Raw genomic sequence first — 16,767 nt, 5'->3', positions numbered from 1 at the left:
GAGCTTGGATGCAAATCGGAATATACTACTGGTAGTCCGCATGATTTTCAACCTGATGTTATCGAACTCGGGTACCCAAGACCCGTCGTTGGCGTAGGTGATTCCCAAATAACAAAATGATTTAACGTGTGTCATCTTGTCGCTATCCAAGAAAAAGCTGTACTTCAGTTTATTTGCAGACTGCCCGCACAACATTACATAAGTCTTAGTTTTGTTCACGCGGAGCCTCCTGTTTTGAATAAAGAGCATGAATCTGTCAATGAGTCGCTGTAACCCAATCTGAGTGCGGGATAAAAGAACAGCGTCGTCCGCATATAGTAAGATTGGGACAGGTTTGCCTCCAATCAGGGGAGCATCTGCTGGGGTATCGGCCAAGATGCGATCAATATAATTAATAAAAAGGGAAAATAAGAGAGGGGCCAGTACGCATCCCGGGCGAATACCCCGTGAAACTTTGAGAAACGGCGTACATTCGCCTAGGGTGCCATAACGGACCTTACAGGATAGTTTCTCGTAAAGCCTGGCCAGAAAGTGGACAATTTCCTTCGGTGCCCCTGACTCCAGCAAAACCTGCCAAAGAATAGCGTGATCAACTAAATCAAACGCGTTGCTCAGGTCAGCGAAACATAAAAAAAGATTGCCCTTTTTGACTACAGTGTATTTGTTGATAATGAGGTCCAAATTTACACATTGCTCCAAAGTGCCCATACCTTTCCTAAAGCCATATTGCACTTTTGTTAAAATGTTCATGTCTGTAGCCCAAGTTTCTAGTCTTTTGAGCAAGATTCTACTCATGACCTTTACTGAGGCGTCCAACAAAGAGATCAGACGATAATTGGAAGCCTCAGATTTACTGCCTTTTTTGAATAGGGGAATTATAACTGATTGACCCCAAGAGGGAGGAATGTTACCTTCTGCTGCGCAGTTAAAGGTCCTCACCAGAATAGGAGCCCACAAGTTTGGTTCTGCTTTTAGTAAATCGATGGGGACCCCATCGGGGCCCGGGGCCTTCCCCCCCTTGCTGTTGAAAAGCCCTTCGTGACCCTCCTCCAAGGTTACTCCCAGAGGTAGTGGTATCCAAGAGGAGGACTCGGTCGCTGATACGGTTAGGGGTTTCCCTTCCGGGTTAAAGATATTAGTAAAGTGGGTAATCCACTCGTTGCATGCAACGTATGATGTTATTTCCGGGATACCATCAGTGTTTAGAAAAGGGCTGTTAATTATTTCCCAATAAAGTTTACAATTTTTGGTCTCAGCTGCTTCTTTCAGCTTATCCCAAGCTTCACTTTGTAAAACCTTTTTCCTGTTAGAAACTGCCATTTTATAGTTAACCCTTAATTGTTTTATTCCATTGCTGTCTCGGGGTTTGATACCTAAAGCTTTCTTCAGTTCCCGTAGGGCTGCTGTACAGGGTTTATCAAACCATCCCCGTTTTATAACTCTATTAGATGGGGATTTCTTAGTAAAAATACCTTCAATGATGGTGTTGATCTTGATAAATTGTGTCAACAGGAAATCGGGGTTAATGACATTTTTTAAACAATAACTGATTTCAATTTTACAACTAACTATGACCTCCCTCTGTTTGGCCATGGAGCTGGTTCCAGACCATTTAATCCTCAGACCATTTGGTCTGATCGGAACGATATCGGTGGAACAGGTTTCTCCAGTCACTAGTTTTGCACCCCGTCCCGGTAGGGTAACGCAGATGCTGTTGTGATCACTTAGACTTTCCTCCCTGATACACAGGTTTATAAAGTCTCCTGTGCTGGAGAACAGAATATGGTCTATAAATGTCCCAGCGTCCCTCCCTGTAAAAGTGGGGCAAATGTCATTCAAACTGTTTTTGTTACAACTTAACAGGTATAGGTCTAGTTTGATTAACAGTTTGTTTAAAATTGAACCATAGTGGCAATGTGGGAAATGAAGGGAATCCTCGCTCTCACCCACACCCCCCCTATGATTAACCGTCTCCGTTCCAAAGCCACAGGGATTCCCTATTGATAGTTGACATGGCTGCAGATTAAAGTCCCCTGCCCATAGAATGTCTGCCCTTCTGTTTGAGATGCCCAGAACCCTTACAATTTCCTTTTCCAAAGGGAATAGAATATTCCCTCTGGAGGCAGATGTTATTATAAAAATTAACAAGGACCAAATCATTTCCCATGCTACATTCAACCCTCACTACCTGGCTGTGGGTTCCCACAATCGAGCTGCTTCTGACTTTGCAGTTACACAACTTATTGGACAGAAGTAGCAGAAGGCCCCCCTTAGCCCTTCCTGAACTGGATTTAGTGGCGTTGAGGCAATGGGATGAATAACCTTCTATATTTATTTGCTCTTGGCACCAGGTTTCTTGAAGGAGGATTATATCAAATCCTTCCCCTTTAAACTTAGGCCAGAAGGGGGTGTCTAGTTTCCCTGCAATTCCGGCAATATTCCAGGAAATGAGGGTAAGGCCTGCAAACTCGGTTGGACCATAGATAACCTGCTCCGACTGAGAGGCGCGGGCTATAATCGAGTTATCCTCCTTGGCACTCTCGCATGGGGCAATCTTGGGGGCACAGAGAACCACACATGCTTCATTACTAATGCATGGAACACCTCTCCGAGGGTACATAACTACAAGCCTACAAGTGGGAGTTCGGTTATTACAGGGGTAGGGTTTAAGAGGGAGAGGTTGTGTGGAGCTGCCTTCCTGAACAGAAACCTCCCGTATGGCCGCATGTCCACTGGGGGGTACACAATCCGTAATAGAGACTGCTCGATCGCTAGCGTGGACATGTTGTATGCGTACGTCCGACCCTAACTGCCTATTGTCGGACTGGCTTGATGATGGTGAAGCATGAAGTCAGTCAACCATCTCAAGACAATCAAATCTATTGTTAGTGTGAACACCTCGCCACCCGTCGCCCAAAAATGGCTTTTATTGGAATCCCAGGGTCGAGGTACCCATTCCCTGCCCCTGCTCTTTTGGGTCAGCCATGGACCTCCATAATTCCAGGGTTGTTCTGGAGGTAGAACTAACCCTGGGCGAAGAACTACGCTCCGTTCGCGGAGTTTGCGGAGTTTCGGCAACTCCGCGCTCCGCTGAGAACGCGAAGTTGTCGAATACTCCGCAAACTGCTGCGTAGCGTAGTTCTCGCGCGCTCAATAGCATTTTCGCGTGCGCGAAGATGCTTGTCGGTAAGATCGAGTTGCCGAACACGCAGAAACTGCAATCTGGCACAGAATAACCCGCGAACACGTTAGTAGTGACCGGAAATAAGGGGACGCGAGCGGGCGGGACAAACCTCATGGGTAACTTCGCGCGCTACACATCCCGAGCATGCAGGCAATCAATCAATCAATCAATCAGGATATTTGTATAGCGCGCTACTCACCCAGAGGGTCTCAAGGCGCTTGGGGGAGGGGGGGTCCGCTACTGCTCGAACAGCCACGTCTTGAGTTGCTTCCTGAAGCAGAGGTGGTCTTGGGTCAGGCGGAGGTGGATGGGGAGGGAGTTCCAAGTCTTGGCTGCCAGGTAGGAGAAGGATCTTCCTCCCATGGTGGATCTTCGGATGCGTGGCACGGCGGCGAGGGCGTGGCTGGTCGATCGTAGCTGGCGGGTGGGAGTGTAGAAGGTCAGGCGGTTGTTGAGGTACCTGGGGCCCAGGTCGTGGAGGGCCTTGTGTGCGTGGGTGAGGAGTTGGAACGTGATTCTCTTGCTGACGGGGAGCCAGTGAAGGTCTCTCAGGTGTCCGGGGATGTGGCTATGTCGGGGGATGTCCAAGATGAGTCATGCAGAGGCATTCTGGATGTGTTAGAGTTTTTTCTGGAGTTTGGCTGTGGTTCCGGTATAGAGGGTGTTTCCGTAGTCCAGTCGGCTGGTGACGAGTGCCTGTGTGACCGTCTTCCTGGTTTCGGTGGCGAGCCATCGGAAGATCTTTCGGAGCATGCATAGGATGTTAAAGCATGATGATGAGACGGCGTTGACTTGTCTGGTCATCGAGAGGGAGGAGTCCAGGATGAAGCCCAGGTTGCGTGCGTGGTCCGTTGGTTTGGGTGCACTGCCCAGGGCAGGGGGCCACCAGGAGTCGTCCCAGGCGGAGGGTGATGATCCAAGGATGAGGACTTCCGTCTTGTCTGAGTTCAGTTTCAGGCGGCTGTTCCTCATCCACTCGACTACGTCTTTCATCCCTTCATGTAGGTTGGTTCTGGCGGTTCCTGGGTCGTTGGTGAGGGAGAGGATCAGCTGGGTGTTGTCGGCGTAGGAGATGATGTTGAGGTTGTGTTGGCTTACGATGGCTGCGAGGGGGCTCATGTAGACATTGAAGAGGGTGGGGCTGAGTGATGATCCTTGTGGTACGCCGCATATGACTTCGATGGCCTTGGATCTGTACGGGGGGAGGCGGACTCTCTGGGTTCTTCCGGTGAGGAACGAGATGATCCACTCCAGTGCCTTCTCTTGGATTCCGATGTGGCTGAGGCGCTGCACTAGGGTGCGGTGGCAGACCATATCGAATGCTGCGGAGAGGTCCAGGAGGATGAGGGCCGCTGTTTCCCAGTTGTCGAGCAGGGCTCGGATGTTGTCAGTGGCTGCAATGAGGGCGGTCTCGGTGCTGTGGTTGGCGCGGAAGCCGGACTGCGAGTGGTCGAGGCTGGTTGGGCGAGCGCAATTGGTGATCCACTGTGTGAGGTTGTTGGCTGCTTGGTTGGGGTCCGTTGAGCTGGCGGGAGGGTTCTGGCTCAGTGAAGTGGTGAGCTGGTCGGTGGTGATCTTGTTCCAGTTCCTGCGGGGAACCTGTTGCGGGTGGTGGTGAGTCGTGGTCTTTCTGAAGCTGAAGTGGACGCAGCTGTGGTCTGTCCAGTGGAGTCCGGTGGAGTGGCTGAAGGAGATGTTCTTGCTGGAGGAGAAGACTGGGTCAAGCGTGTGTCCGGCGTAGTGGGTGGGGGTGTTCACCAGTTGCATGAGTCCGAGGTTGGTGAGGTTGTCCAGCAGGGTGGTGGTGGTGTTGTCGTTGTTGTTCTCCAGGTGGAAGTTGAGGTCCCCTAGGAGGATGTAGTCAGCGGAGGCGAGGGCGTGCGGGCTGATGAAGTCTGCGATGTCTTCGCTGAATTGTGTGCAAGGTCCTGGGGGTCTGTAGATGAGGGTGCCTCTGAGTGTGGTCTTGGGGTCGGTGTGTATCTGGAAGTGAAGATGTTAAGCGGCTGTGAGGGTGTCGTCTGAGTTGGTCGTGATGCGGATGGTGTTCTTGTGGACGATGGCGATGCCTCCTCCTGCCTCGTTGACGCGGTCTCTCCGGGTGATCTTGTATCCGTCCGGGATGGCGATGGCGATGTCGGCCGCTGAGGAGGCGTTCATCCATGTTTCCGTGAGGATGGCGACGTCTGGAGATGTGGTGTCGAGCAGGTTCCAGAGTTCCACGGCGCTCCCGAAGACGAAAAATGGCTTGCGAACGGGTCAAGCAAGCTACTACGCATGCTCGCGGTGTATAGATCAGGCAAAGAATTTTTCAACGCCATAACATCTGCTCTATTCCAAGGCGTATACACCCAATTATATATAAAATACCCCTTTGCATCCTTCGATGTTTTATCATCGTCTGTACCATCCCCTTTAGGTGGAACATACAAAGGCGCAGCTTCACGCATAGGCATAACATGCACTTTAGAGCTCTTATCTGAACCCCGGAGAGAACACTCCTTAGACAACCCAGTAGACTCCAGCCCGAACTCCTTATTCTTTTTCCGTTCGTCCCGCAATCTGGAAGTCTCATCCCGCAGCTGGATCAGTTGCTTGAAAAATGCATCAACATCTGCAAGAACAAATAGACCTTTACCCATATTCTCATGATGGACCGATACAGCCTTAGGTTCTAATGTATCCGAATATTTACGAAAGGCGGCAACAACTTCATCAGCCAAAGTAGACAAAAAACACATCAATTCTTGTTCCGTCCAATTACCCCTCTCGGCAATAACTTCAGCCACAGTTACAAAATTTGTATTCAATTTACGGGCCCAACTACGCAAATCCGCAGCCCTTTCCGCAGATAACCTGACACTCGACTTGCTCCCTTTTCCCGACTGATCCTGGTCGTCATCGTCCGAGTCCATAGTCGGAGCCGTAGGTGGAACGTACGTAGGCGGCGATCGATCTAGTAACGAAAAATCATCAATTTCATTAGTAAGGACAGGATAAAGTGGTCGACGAATAGGGAATTGACCAGTCGTTTGCAATTTACGTTCCCGTTCCTCCCTCTCTCTCTTTTCCTGAGCTTCCTTTTCCTCAAGCTGTAAAGCCTTATCTCGCCAAGGCAATTTCACGTTTCATACGCTCACGTACCGCTTTCTCCCACATTCGCACACAATCAAACATATTCTGTCTAGACCTGCGCTGAAACAAACATTGCTCCACAAACTGAACCTTTCGTAAATCAAACGACCCATGTAGTGGCCATTGCAATTCAGGATCAGTTTTTGTGTATTTATGCCATAATTTGCTATACATTATAGGGGGAAGGCCAAATTTGATGTACATTTCACGGTTTGGAGTTCCTTCTGGGGGAGCCGGCTGTGATTCCGCTAACCTAATTGTGGTACCATTCCCAAGACAGCACATCCCTCGGAGTGTGCTAAAAACAGGCATGTTCAAAAAGTATCACGAAAGCGTGATACCGTGTAAAATGGCACTTACAGTACTTCACACAAATGTGCCGCTCAAAGTAGAAAACAAGGTCAGAGAAACATCTCTACATGCCTGCCTATGTGAAGTGCACTACACATATAAATTCAAAGTTCACAAGATCACAAATGTTAGCTAACTCAAATCAAAGTCACAGTCACAGAACTTCGGCAAGCGTCCGTAGACTACCTTACCGATCACAAATCATAGAACTTCAGTAAGCGTCCGCAGACTACCTTACCGATCACAAATCTTACCCAAATCTCAAAGGTCCAGATTCCAACTGCCAAGGTCTTTAATCGAATCAGCCAAACGGCACTTATCCAGCAACGCAGACGATCAAGAACTCAGTCGGAGACCGGCGCCACCTGGAAGGTCAGATCGGAAGGAAAGGAAGAAACACCGTGGGTGCCAAGACTCGGGTCACTCGGTGGCAGCGTACGCGTCCATGGCGAATGTCCAATCCTTCGTCACGACCTCTCCTTCGGGCATCCGAGTCGCCGATGAGTCCCTTCGTGGTCGCCAATTTGTAGTATCGGGTTCCCAAGGCCTACATGTTCCGTAGATAACCCACTTACTCTGAAAGAACTGTTGGCACGGAAACTGAAAAGTACAAAGAACAAGTTTATTAAGACCCCATGGGGTGGTGGTACATTCCTACAGCACCCTTCGGCAATGCAAGAAGTATCACACCGAACGTTGGTGTGACCTGGTCTTTTATGCAATTTACAGGTAATAAAAAGATAGGCGGTACAAAGTTACAGAGCTTTATGTACATATATGGTCATTTTTGGAACATAGCCAACTCATGGGAGGGGTTACAACCCCACTGGTCAGTTTGGCGGCACATTCCTGAGGGGTGACTGGTCAGTTGGAACTGCGCATGTGCGGGCTTGACCGTAGCTAAAAATAGCCTGTTGCTGGGCAGAGTCGAGTGGTCAGTTGCACGGACAACGGACTAAAGGGCATGCTGACCACGAGGCCGCTCATTCTCTAAAATGGCCGCCACAATTCACAAAATGGCGTTTCCAAGTATAGTCAAGTTAAGGGGAAAAACGTGTAGCACAACTAAGCGCTAACTTGGCCATTGTCAAATTACGACAGCGGAGTTATGCGTAGTTCGCGGAGTGCAAGTGCATCTTCGCGTAGCTCCGCAGAGTTTAGCTACGCGAACTACGCCCAGGCTTAGGTAGAACCCAGTTTGGTGGTGGTATTGGGTGATGATAGTTATATACGGGGGGGTAGAAAAAGGAGAGTCGATGGGCGTCGATTCCCCCTTTCTTCTCTAGATCTGGCCATGAGCAAATATGATTCACGGTGGACGCATCATCGCAGGTAACAATGACGCAGTCCCCCTGAATACTCTTCGGGCTCGCCCCCACCCATGGTACTCTGCGTACAAATGATATTCTACTGGTGTTTGGGGGCTGTAATGGCCTATTGATACTAAGCCATTGAAGGATTTTATTCAGAAGGGACCAGGGTTGTTCATCCGATTCTGCTGTTAGTTCGGGTACTCCCGTTAGGATCACAGTAAATGGGGATACCTCAGGTGACAGATGAACTGGGCGTTTGGGTCTAAACCCCCTCTTACCCTCTGGAGGATGTGATTTTGGGGGCACCGGGGGTTTGGTTTGAGATGGCTGCGAGGACACCTTGGCCGTGGTATGATTGGCAGCTATTGGTGGGGCTACAGGGAGGGGGAAGGGAAGAATTTTGCTGACTAGATGAAGGTGACTGAGAAGGGGTTTTAGCTGTTGTCTTAGATTTTGCACAATTTTTTGAAGCTGGTGGCATGAGGGTTGATGGCTCTTTTGTTTTAGACTGGGTTTTGGTCATTACGGGCGGTCTATCTGAGTTAGCTGGTATAACCCCAGGATTGACCACTGTCGAGGCCCCCCGAGATTTAACAATTCCCACCCTGGTCTGGTTGGGTAATTTAACGAGGAGTATGGCAAGTTGCTTTTCAATTGCCATAATACTCCGTTCCAGAGGTTGGAGATGGTATTTTAATAAGTCCCTGAATCTAGTGAAAAGCTGTGGAGTATCACAGCCAATCAGACTGAGGCCACCCTCTTGATCATTGTCCGATGTGGGGCATTGTAGATTAGATGAGCCAAGTGGTGCAGAATTACTGCTAGAGGGGGCGTTCTTGGATGGTGGTACAATGGACCCTTTCTTTTTATTGGCTTTATGATGGTGTTTGGTGTTATTCCCCTTTTTTTGGAGTTCTGGCTGCTTAGGAACAGCACCTTCTCTAACCCCCTTGAGCCGGGATACTTGTACAGGATCTTCAGTCAGAATCTGCCCAAGGTCCGGGGTAATCTCAAGGTTCCCTGTCGAGTCTAGTTCCGACGACAGGTTGGTGGCTGATAGGTCAACAGCATTTGGGATGGAATGAACTTGGGCTGTTGCACAAGACTGTATTAGAATTGGGATAGGAGAAGCTGATGGAAGCGGGGTTAAAGCTGCTGCTATAAGGCCCATTGAGGATCTCCGGGCAATCGCAAGGTCCTGAGACACCCTGCATTCTAATAAAGAAATATTTTGATTAATTGCCTCATTAGTTTTTGAGATGAACTGGTCAATTGGGCCTGTAAACAAGGCAGTTCTAAGTGCAGTCTTACTTCTGGAACCCCTGGTCATTGTTGTGAATGTTCGAGGTCTAGTTCCAAAGGACACAAAGCACACAAATGTCAAAAAGTCAATACCTTTGGGAGATGGGGGCAACGTCTGGTAAGTGGGATCCAAAAGGGGTAGCCCAGCCCAGCCTGGAACAGTCTGAAACAGGGTGAAACGGGCCCGCCCGGCGTCCCGCGAGGGAGGCTGTGCGCTACTTTTATGCGCCTCCTGGCGCTTCCTGATGGTGCTTGGCGCAGTGCCTGTTGGGGGATGTAGCTCCCCAGACCCCGCTCTCCGCTCAGCGGCAGTCTCCCTGGGCCAGCGGGAGGCGTGCGGCGGGAGGCGGGGCTGCTCCTGTGGCGGTTCGGCTGTGGCAGAAGTTTTCGAGCACCTGGCGATATGCAGTAAGGTCAGCCAGGCGGTTTGCAATCCGGTCTGCTTTCAGGGTAATGTGCTAGTCAAAAGGTTTCCCCCGCTCTACAGGCTGTGCGCTACTTTTATGCGCCTCCTGGCGCTTCCTGATGGTGCTTGGCGCAGTGCCTGTTGGGGGATGTAGTTCCCCAGACCCCGCTCTCCGCTCAGCGGCAGTCTCCCTGGGCCAGCGGGAGGTGTGCGGCGGAGGCGGGGCTGCTCCTGTGGCGGTTCGGCTGTGGCAGAAGTTTTCTAGCACTTGGCGATATGCAGTAAGGTCAGCCAGGCGGTTTGCAATCCGGTCTGCTTTCAGGGTAATGTGCTAGTCAAAACTGTTTCCACTCAAATTAACTGTCATTTAAAATCTTCTTTAATGGTAAAGTTAGAGGGAAAGAACTTACCAGGGCCAGTTTGGGAGTAGGCTACAGATTTCCCCCAACACAATGGCTGATACTGGGTATAAATGTGGAACTTTCAGAACCTCTCATCAAAAAACTCTGAGACCTGTGGAAGATTCTGAAGAACTGCCCTGCTGTCCTTAGAAGGAAAACTGGACCTGTTTGCGTTGAATTCAGGATCCCCAGAAGTTACCCCAAGGCTCAGTTGGCTAGCCTACTGTTTGAGCTGCAATGACACAACACGCTTCTAGATGGCTTCCCTGCAACTTTCTAGCTGACCAGCACCATCTAGTTATGCCTGGGCTCTGATGCCAGCCTCTGCTGAGTGAGTCCTGATCCCCAAGAGGTGTTCCCAATTCTTGACTATTGGCTGGTGTGAGAGTGTACTCCTCCTGAAAAGAAAGGTTAGAATACAGAAGGTTGGGGCTCCTTGCAACTGCTAAGTGACCTCTTTGTGTCGAGAACCAGCTGCCCGCAAAGACTGCTAATGCAAAGCACCAGCGATGACCGCCTCTTTGTGCTGCAACAGCAACCTTCCACGACACCTGACCTGCTCTTCGCACTGCCTTGTAGCGCCTACCACTGAGAATGGCACACTTCACTCAAATGAACCTGGTCCCTGTATCTAAACCGCACTCCATCACGATTGGCATGAACTTTCCCCCGGTCCAGAGTGACCAGATAACTGCGAGGCTCTTTGTTCTTTTTGGCACTTTTTTCAACTGAAACTTTAAAAACTCATATCTCCAGTTATGCTCATTAGATTTTTAGCATTATGTTGTCATTTTATTTATAACATTGTACTCTATTTTCCAAAATGGGTTTGTGATGCTATCGAAGTTGAGTTTTCACTTTTTACTGTTTGAGTGCTGCATAAATACTTTAAACATTGCCGCTAAATTAAACCTAACTGCTTTGTGCAAAGCTACCAGAGGGTTAGGTATGGGTGCATTTAGCAACTTTTGTGGTTCATCCTGACAAGGATTGTGTTTGCTAGTTGAGTGGAGCTCAATGAATAAATCAATTTCTTGCAACTTGTCTATTTCTTTGGGATGGTGAATTAGAGTGTGACCTGCGGTGGAAGCCGGTCTGCGACTTGGGAAGGGGAGTAGGACCGCTGCTTGGAGCTCAACATTTCCCTTTTCTTGTGAAATTATTTAGTTATGGTTAGCTACCCAAACCATAGCTCATACACCAAATAATCTAAACTACATCAGATGTTTTCTATGACCTTTTTTGAATATATTGAATTGTACTGCTCAATACATATGTGTGTATCTTTGGTATATTAGTCCCTTTTTTAAATTATACTAACCGGGTAATGTAACAGCATTCAATCTAGTGACCAGGTTGATGTTGGAAGGTCAATAAAACAGTGCAGCAATACCCAGAAGGTGATTGATTGGGAGTACATTGTTCTATTTGTTACATAGAGATGTGACATCTCATATTGCCAGCCTATTCGTTGATTGCTATGGGATATCTCTGAAATTCACTGAAAAAGTTGGGCGTGTATGTGTTTATATATGTGTATAAAGTCAAAACACAACACAAGAAAAATCCCAAATCAATGTAAAATAATTCTGTATATTTTAGTACATAAAATGGCATCAAAACAGAAACAATCCAATAAGGGGAACAGGTGATGTGAATTTTTAAATAGTTAGATACAAAATAGTGCCAAAAAGCATTAAGTACCAACCACTGACAACTGGTCACAGTAGAACAGAACACTTTAAAGCTGACCACAATGGCGTGCAGGTCGGCTAAGGGAACCAGGTTCAAACTAGTTCAAACCATTCAAACATTTTACATTCTGGCTTAGTCTAAAAGTCCAGAATCTTCAGTGGGGCCGTTCAGTGTGGCCAAGAAGGGCTCCATGAGGTCAGCTAGCCATCCGACGAGGTCCTGGTAAAGCTGTTGGCTTTGGTAGGAAAGCTCTGAGCAAGAGAAATTAAAATGTCATGCCCAAGGAACGTACCTCATGAGTCTACTACTTTTGGCACCTTGACCCAGTGAAGATGTCTACATTTGCAGTTTTTTGGAGCTCTGATTCCTCCAAATGATACAGGCTGGAGGCAAAGAATGTAGTTGAGCTTATATAGCGCACAGCTACCCGCAGTGGGTGTCCCGGCGCTTGCTTAGGGAACCCGTCCTGATATTCCCCTGTGTGATAGCCCCAGCGGGTATCCACAAGGTGAAAGTCAGGCATCCCGCCGCGAGGGGCCATTGTGGAGATTAAGCAAGCTATTGCCCAGAGTCGCAGAGTGTGAACCCGTGAGTCGAGAAGGTACAGGAGCGAGAATTATCGAGTCTGTGGAATTTTTAGCCCAAGACCCGCCGAGGCGGGGAATTGAACCCTGGTCCAGGACCGATCTCAGCTTCCGGGTCTGCCGCCTCTAACCCCTGAGCCACACTTCTCCAAAGAAGGCTCCAGGAGGGTAGATACCTTCTCTGCAAGGTCCTGCTGCTGCATAGAAGCTCAGAGAAGAGGAACGCTAAATCTTCAGACCAGCTGCAACACACTTTGGCCAGATTGGCTTGGTATGTTCTCCAGATCTCAAGCGAACAAAAATGATTTTAGGTCCCAGGATTCTCAGGATGTTAGGAAGAGGACACTTTGACACAGCCCAGGGTTCCAGGACTTCATGACCAGTGCTTGAGGGGCCAAGACACTCACCCACAGAGGCCAACAGCAGGGTTCCAGGGTAGGTCCAACTGGAATTGATTAGCTGCGCAGTTGCAGGAAAGGCCTCTTGTAGCTTGTTGCAGCCCTGTAGCTTGAACAGCAGGTCAGTCCTATAAACCTTGGGGTCCACTTCCTTGTCCTGGGTTCAAGAAGGAGAGCAGGTCCAGTCTTTCAAGGATCTTTTCTGGCCTCAACAGGAGATTCAGTCCTCTTCTGATCTACCACAGGCCTAGTAGGGTTCCAAGGAGAGTACTTGGGATGCCACATGTATGTCTAGCACCAACAGGGTAAATGTTCCGAAGGGAAATACTACTTCTTTTACAGCATTTCCTGTGTGCCCTATGGCAAGCAATCACACAGTGACCCTCTCTTCCTAAATCCAAAATGGTTAAACTTTTCTATCCTTGTCCATAGCATGTGTGCCCACCTGAAATGTATGGACATGGAAATGATAAACCCCTACTCTTCAAACTAGTTTGGGGAAAAACTCTTCCCCCACTGTGATTAGGGCCTGGCTGGCTTGGGGGGAGCAACAAAGGGGCCTGTGCAGGTGTCCTCTGACATCTGCCTGTGGCAGGGAAAGCCTTTGAAGGTTGTTAAATTCATGGACCCTGCCCAACAGCCTTTGCAGTTTTCACACCTCATTCAGGATTGAGGGCTGCAGCTGGAGGCTTTTGCAAATTAAAGTCTAGAGGTTTAGTCAGGGTAAAGGGAACGTTCAACTTTATAAAAGTACCTTTTCATTAGTATTTAATACAAATCTGACCTCACCAGTTAAATGGGCTCTTACTATTACAAAGAGTTCAGGAATGACATTTGTAGGTATTTCTGGCTGAAGATAATATTATTAAATTTAATATTAAATCCCAGTGATGTCCAATGGAACAGCCAGCCTTGCTACAGTGAAAATAGCTCCTGGGTTTTTTCATAGTAAGGACTTGCTTAAAATTCAATTTGTACATGTCTTACTTTTAAATACCATGCACCCTGCCTTTTGGGCAGTATGACCTACTATTGATGATTAATCAATATGTAAAAAGAAGGGTTATACTTATCAAAAAACGTTATTTTGACAGGTCAAACTGCAGTTTAAAAGCTGCTGTAGTCAGGCTGCAATGGTAGGCATGAAGCCATGTTTCACACTGTCACTGTAGTGGAAGGCACAATAGGTAATACAGTCCACTAGTGATATCTACCTTACAGGCCCTAGGTGCACTTTGTATCATATATAAGGAACTTATAGGTAAGCTAAACCTACCAATTTAGAGTATATCAATGTAATCATGCTGAAAGGAGTAGCATGGGCACTGTAACAGTAGTTAGCAGGGGTAAAGTGCCCAGAGATCCTCAGCCACCAAAAAACAATAAGGAAAAAATATCTGTGGGTACACCACACAAAGGATGGTCATTCCCTACAGCCACATAGAGTTTAGCCATATGAAACAAAAATTCTATAAAAACATAAAGAAATAATTGCTCTCTCTGCTTGGGTAAGAAGGTCTATTTTTTACTTGGTCTAATAGTCTCCCTGGATAGGAATGTTTAAGAGTTGAGTTACCACCCTGCTATTTATTCCATGGCTGCCGGCCTCAAGTGTGACAAGGGCTGAAGGCCTACTAGCTTTAGGGTCTAGAAAAAATGAGAGAATATACGTCTGTGAAACACTTTCAGGTACAGTAAAAGTAAAAGCCCTTGACGTGCACTGGAGACCAGTCTGAAGATTCCCAGAGTGCGAAGGCCCCTTCTATTGCGGAGTATAACATCTGGTCTCAGAAACAGGATGAGATTATATTTTAATTCAACAGAATCATGGCTCCAGAACAACTTTAAAGCAAGAATGTAACATCCTTCTGTGGGACAAACTCTCCACATAAGTCCAGTCATGCACTCACACGTTGGCCCACCTTTTCATCCCCATTCTGTAAAAATAAAAGGCCCAACCAAGATTTTGTAAGCTTGCAATCATTTTCTCTAACCTTACATGGCCCTCCCTTGACATCTACATTGAGGCCTTCATTATGAGTGGCCTTGAGTTTGGTGCAATAACTTTCGCACCTGATAAAAAACAAATATCAATGTGTATAGAATTTACTGTGTGCAATAATTATTACTTATTACAAGTTTGTCCTCAAAATAGGTCTTAACGCACCAACATCTGAAAGGCATATTTCCCCTCCTTCAATTTCAGTAGGATAGACCTGCAAAAATGTAATGAAGAGTGCAATCTTTTTTAAACCTTGCAATGAAAATTACCACACTTCTGCCCTGTGTGCTCGTGTAGATTTCTGTTACGCGGAAAGTCAGGTTACAGAATTGCCAACTCAGTACAGGAAATGCCCACTACTACTCAAGTAGCGCCCAACTAATGAAAAACAGGGTAAATTTCCTCAATAATTTAAGGGCAAAGGTAAAGTTAGACCACAGATCAACAAAAATATAGGTGTTTTGAAGTATATGGCAAATTCATGCTAGACAGGCAGCGAAAACACAGGCAATTACTGTCCTGTGTTTCTGAGCTCTGCTGCCTGCAATGCATGGATTCACTTGGAGATGTATTTGCTGAAGACACGAAAAAAAGTGCAGCCCTCTGGTACGCAGGCCCATCACAGAAAACAGGATCATGATGGTGTAAGAAGGTGAAATGTTTCCGCATGTTACAGAAATAGACCTTTTGGAACTTTGAAATGACTTTTCATATTTTTATATGACTGTTGTTGGACACTTTAAGTGCCAAACACTTTCATAGGTCGGCTCGTACACAGGCTTTTAAAGCCAATTTGGACCCTTGGCTTGTTGATTTGTTAGTTTGCCCACCTCTGCTCCTGCTCCTGTAGTAAATGTAACGACCTGGGATATCTCGGCAGAAAAATGATTCCTTCATCATCATTACATGCAGTGTATTATTTGAGAGTTGCTCTCCTCAGAGGAAGTACCGACCTGTGCCCTTGTGTCCACTTTACAATTATTTGGAGTGTGCAACATTGGCAAAGCAAAATTATCCTAGCGGAAAACAATCAGAATCTAGTAGAATCAGTGGACAAAGTGGGATTCTAATTGGAGTCATTCGGGCACCAATGAAAGAGCTCACCTGGTATGTATCCCAGAGCCGTATGGTGCACCGCAGGGGGACTTCTCTCATCAACAAGTTATTCATCCATCGAAAGGAGAACTGCAAATATTCCACCCCGCGCTGGTGTAGGTGCCTGTGTACTTGTTCTAGAAAGAAACAAAGGCGGAACTTGTAAATGAGCGTAAGAAGTAATATCATTCTAATCAATACATCATGGCAATGTTAGAAAATATTGAAAAACATGGTGTATTTATAAACATGCAAACAAAATACAGAAAACAGATTGTCTCCTTGAGTTAGAAATAGACTTAGTATAAGTGATTAAACGAACGGGCACAGAACGCAAAGTTCTGCGATACAGGCATTTAACAAATTTACAGCCATTCTTTAAAAAGACCCATTATTATCGTTGTCAATTTTGCAGTTTCTTTCACAGCGCAAACAATAACAGTGTGTCTGAAACCATTTCATGAATCAGTTTCAGACTCCTTAAAATCAATTTGCATAATAACAGTTACAAAGAGGAGCCTTTAAAAACAGATGCAAATGGTATGGGATTAGTTTACATTAGAACGATTTCAACACAAAGCATCAGAAAATAAACTATTCCATGAGATCATTAAATGAAAGGTAACTGCAGAGTGTTTTCATTGAGTTAATGTTGTGAGGCATTCTTCCTCAACAAAGATGGCTGCCCAGAACTCTCTCAAGATTTCTAGTGATGGTGAAGTGTTGTGTACCCGGACCAGCTCTCTGCACTGTACTTTTTTCAGATTACGCCAGCAGACAATATGGCCCCACCATGTGGAGTGAATTGTGGTTCAACCAATAACTGTGTGCGTGCTGGCGGTTTCTTTGAATGGATGGCCATTGGGGCACAGGGTCTTATCTCTCTTCAGGTGTCTGACTG

At 47.1% G+C, this 16,767-nt stretch overlaps 1 protein-coding gene across 1 annotated transcript in view; it reads right to left on the bottom strand.

Moving 5' to 3' along the window:
* The window catches only part of TBC1D22A (TBC1 domain family member 22A), a 2,197,648-nt gene that overhangs the window by 560,099 nt on the left and 1,620,782 nt on the right, over positions 1-16,767 (bottom strand). Inside the window, exon 11 of the mRNA XM_086967294.1 lies at positions 15,876-16,003. Coding sequence (XP_086823420.1) covers positions 15,876-16,003 — 128 coding nt within the window. The remainder of the gene's footprint in view (positions 1-15,875; positions 16,004-16,767) is intronic.

The sequence above is a fragment of the Lissotriton vulgaris genome, chromosome 1_1 (genome assembly GCF_964263255.1).
Source record: "Lissotriton vulgaris chromosome 1_1, aLisVul1.2, whole genome shotgun sequence".
In the NCBI taxonomy this organism is placed as follows: Eukaryota; Metazoa; Chordata; class Amphibia; order Caudata; family Salamandridae; genus Lissotriton; species Lissotriton vulgaris.
Note: the sequence above shows the minus strand (reverse complement) of the source record. Positions and strands in the feature narration are given on the sequence as shown.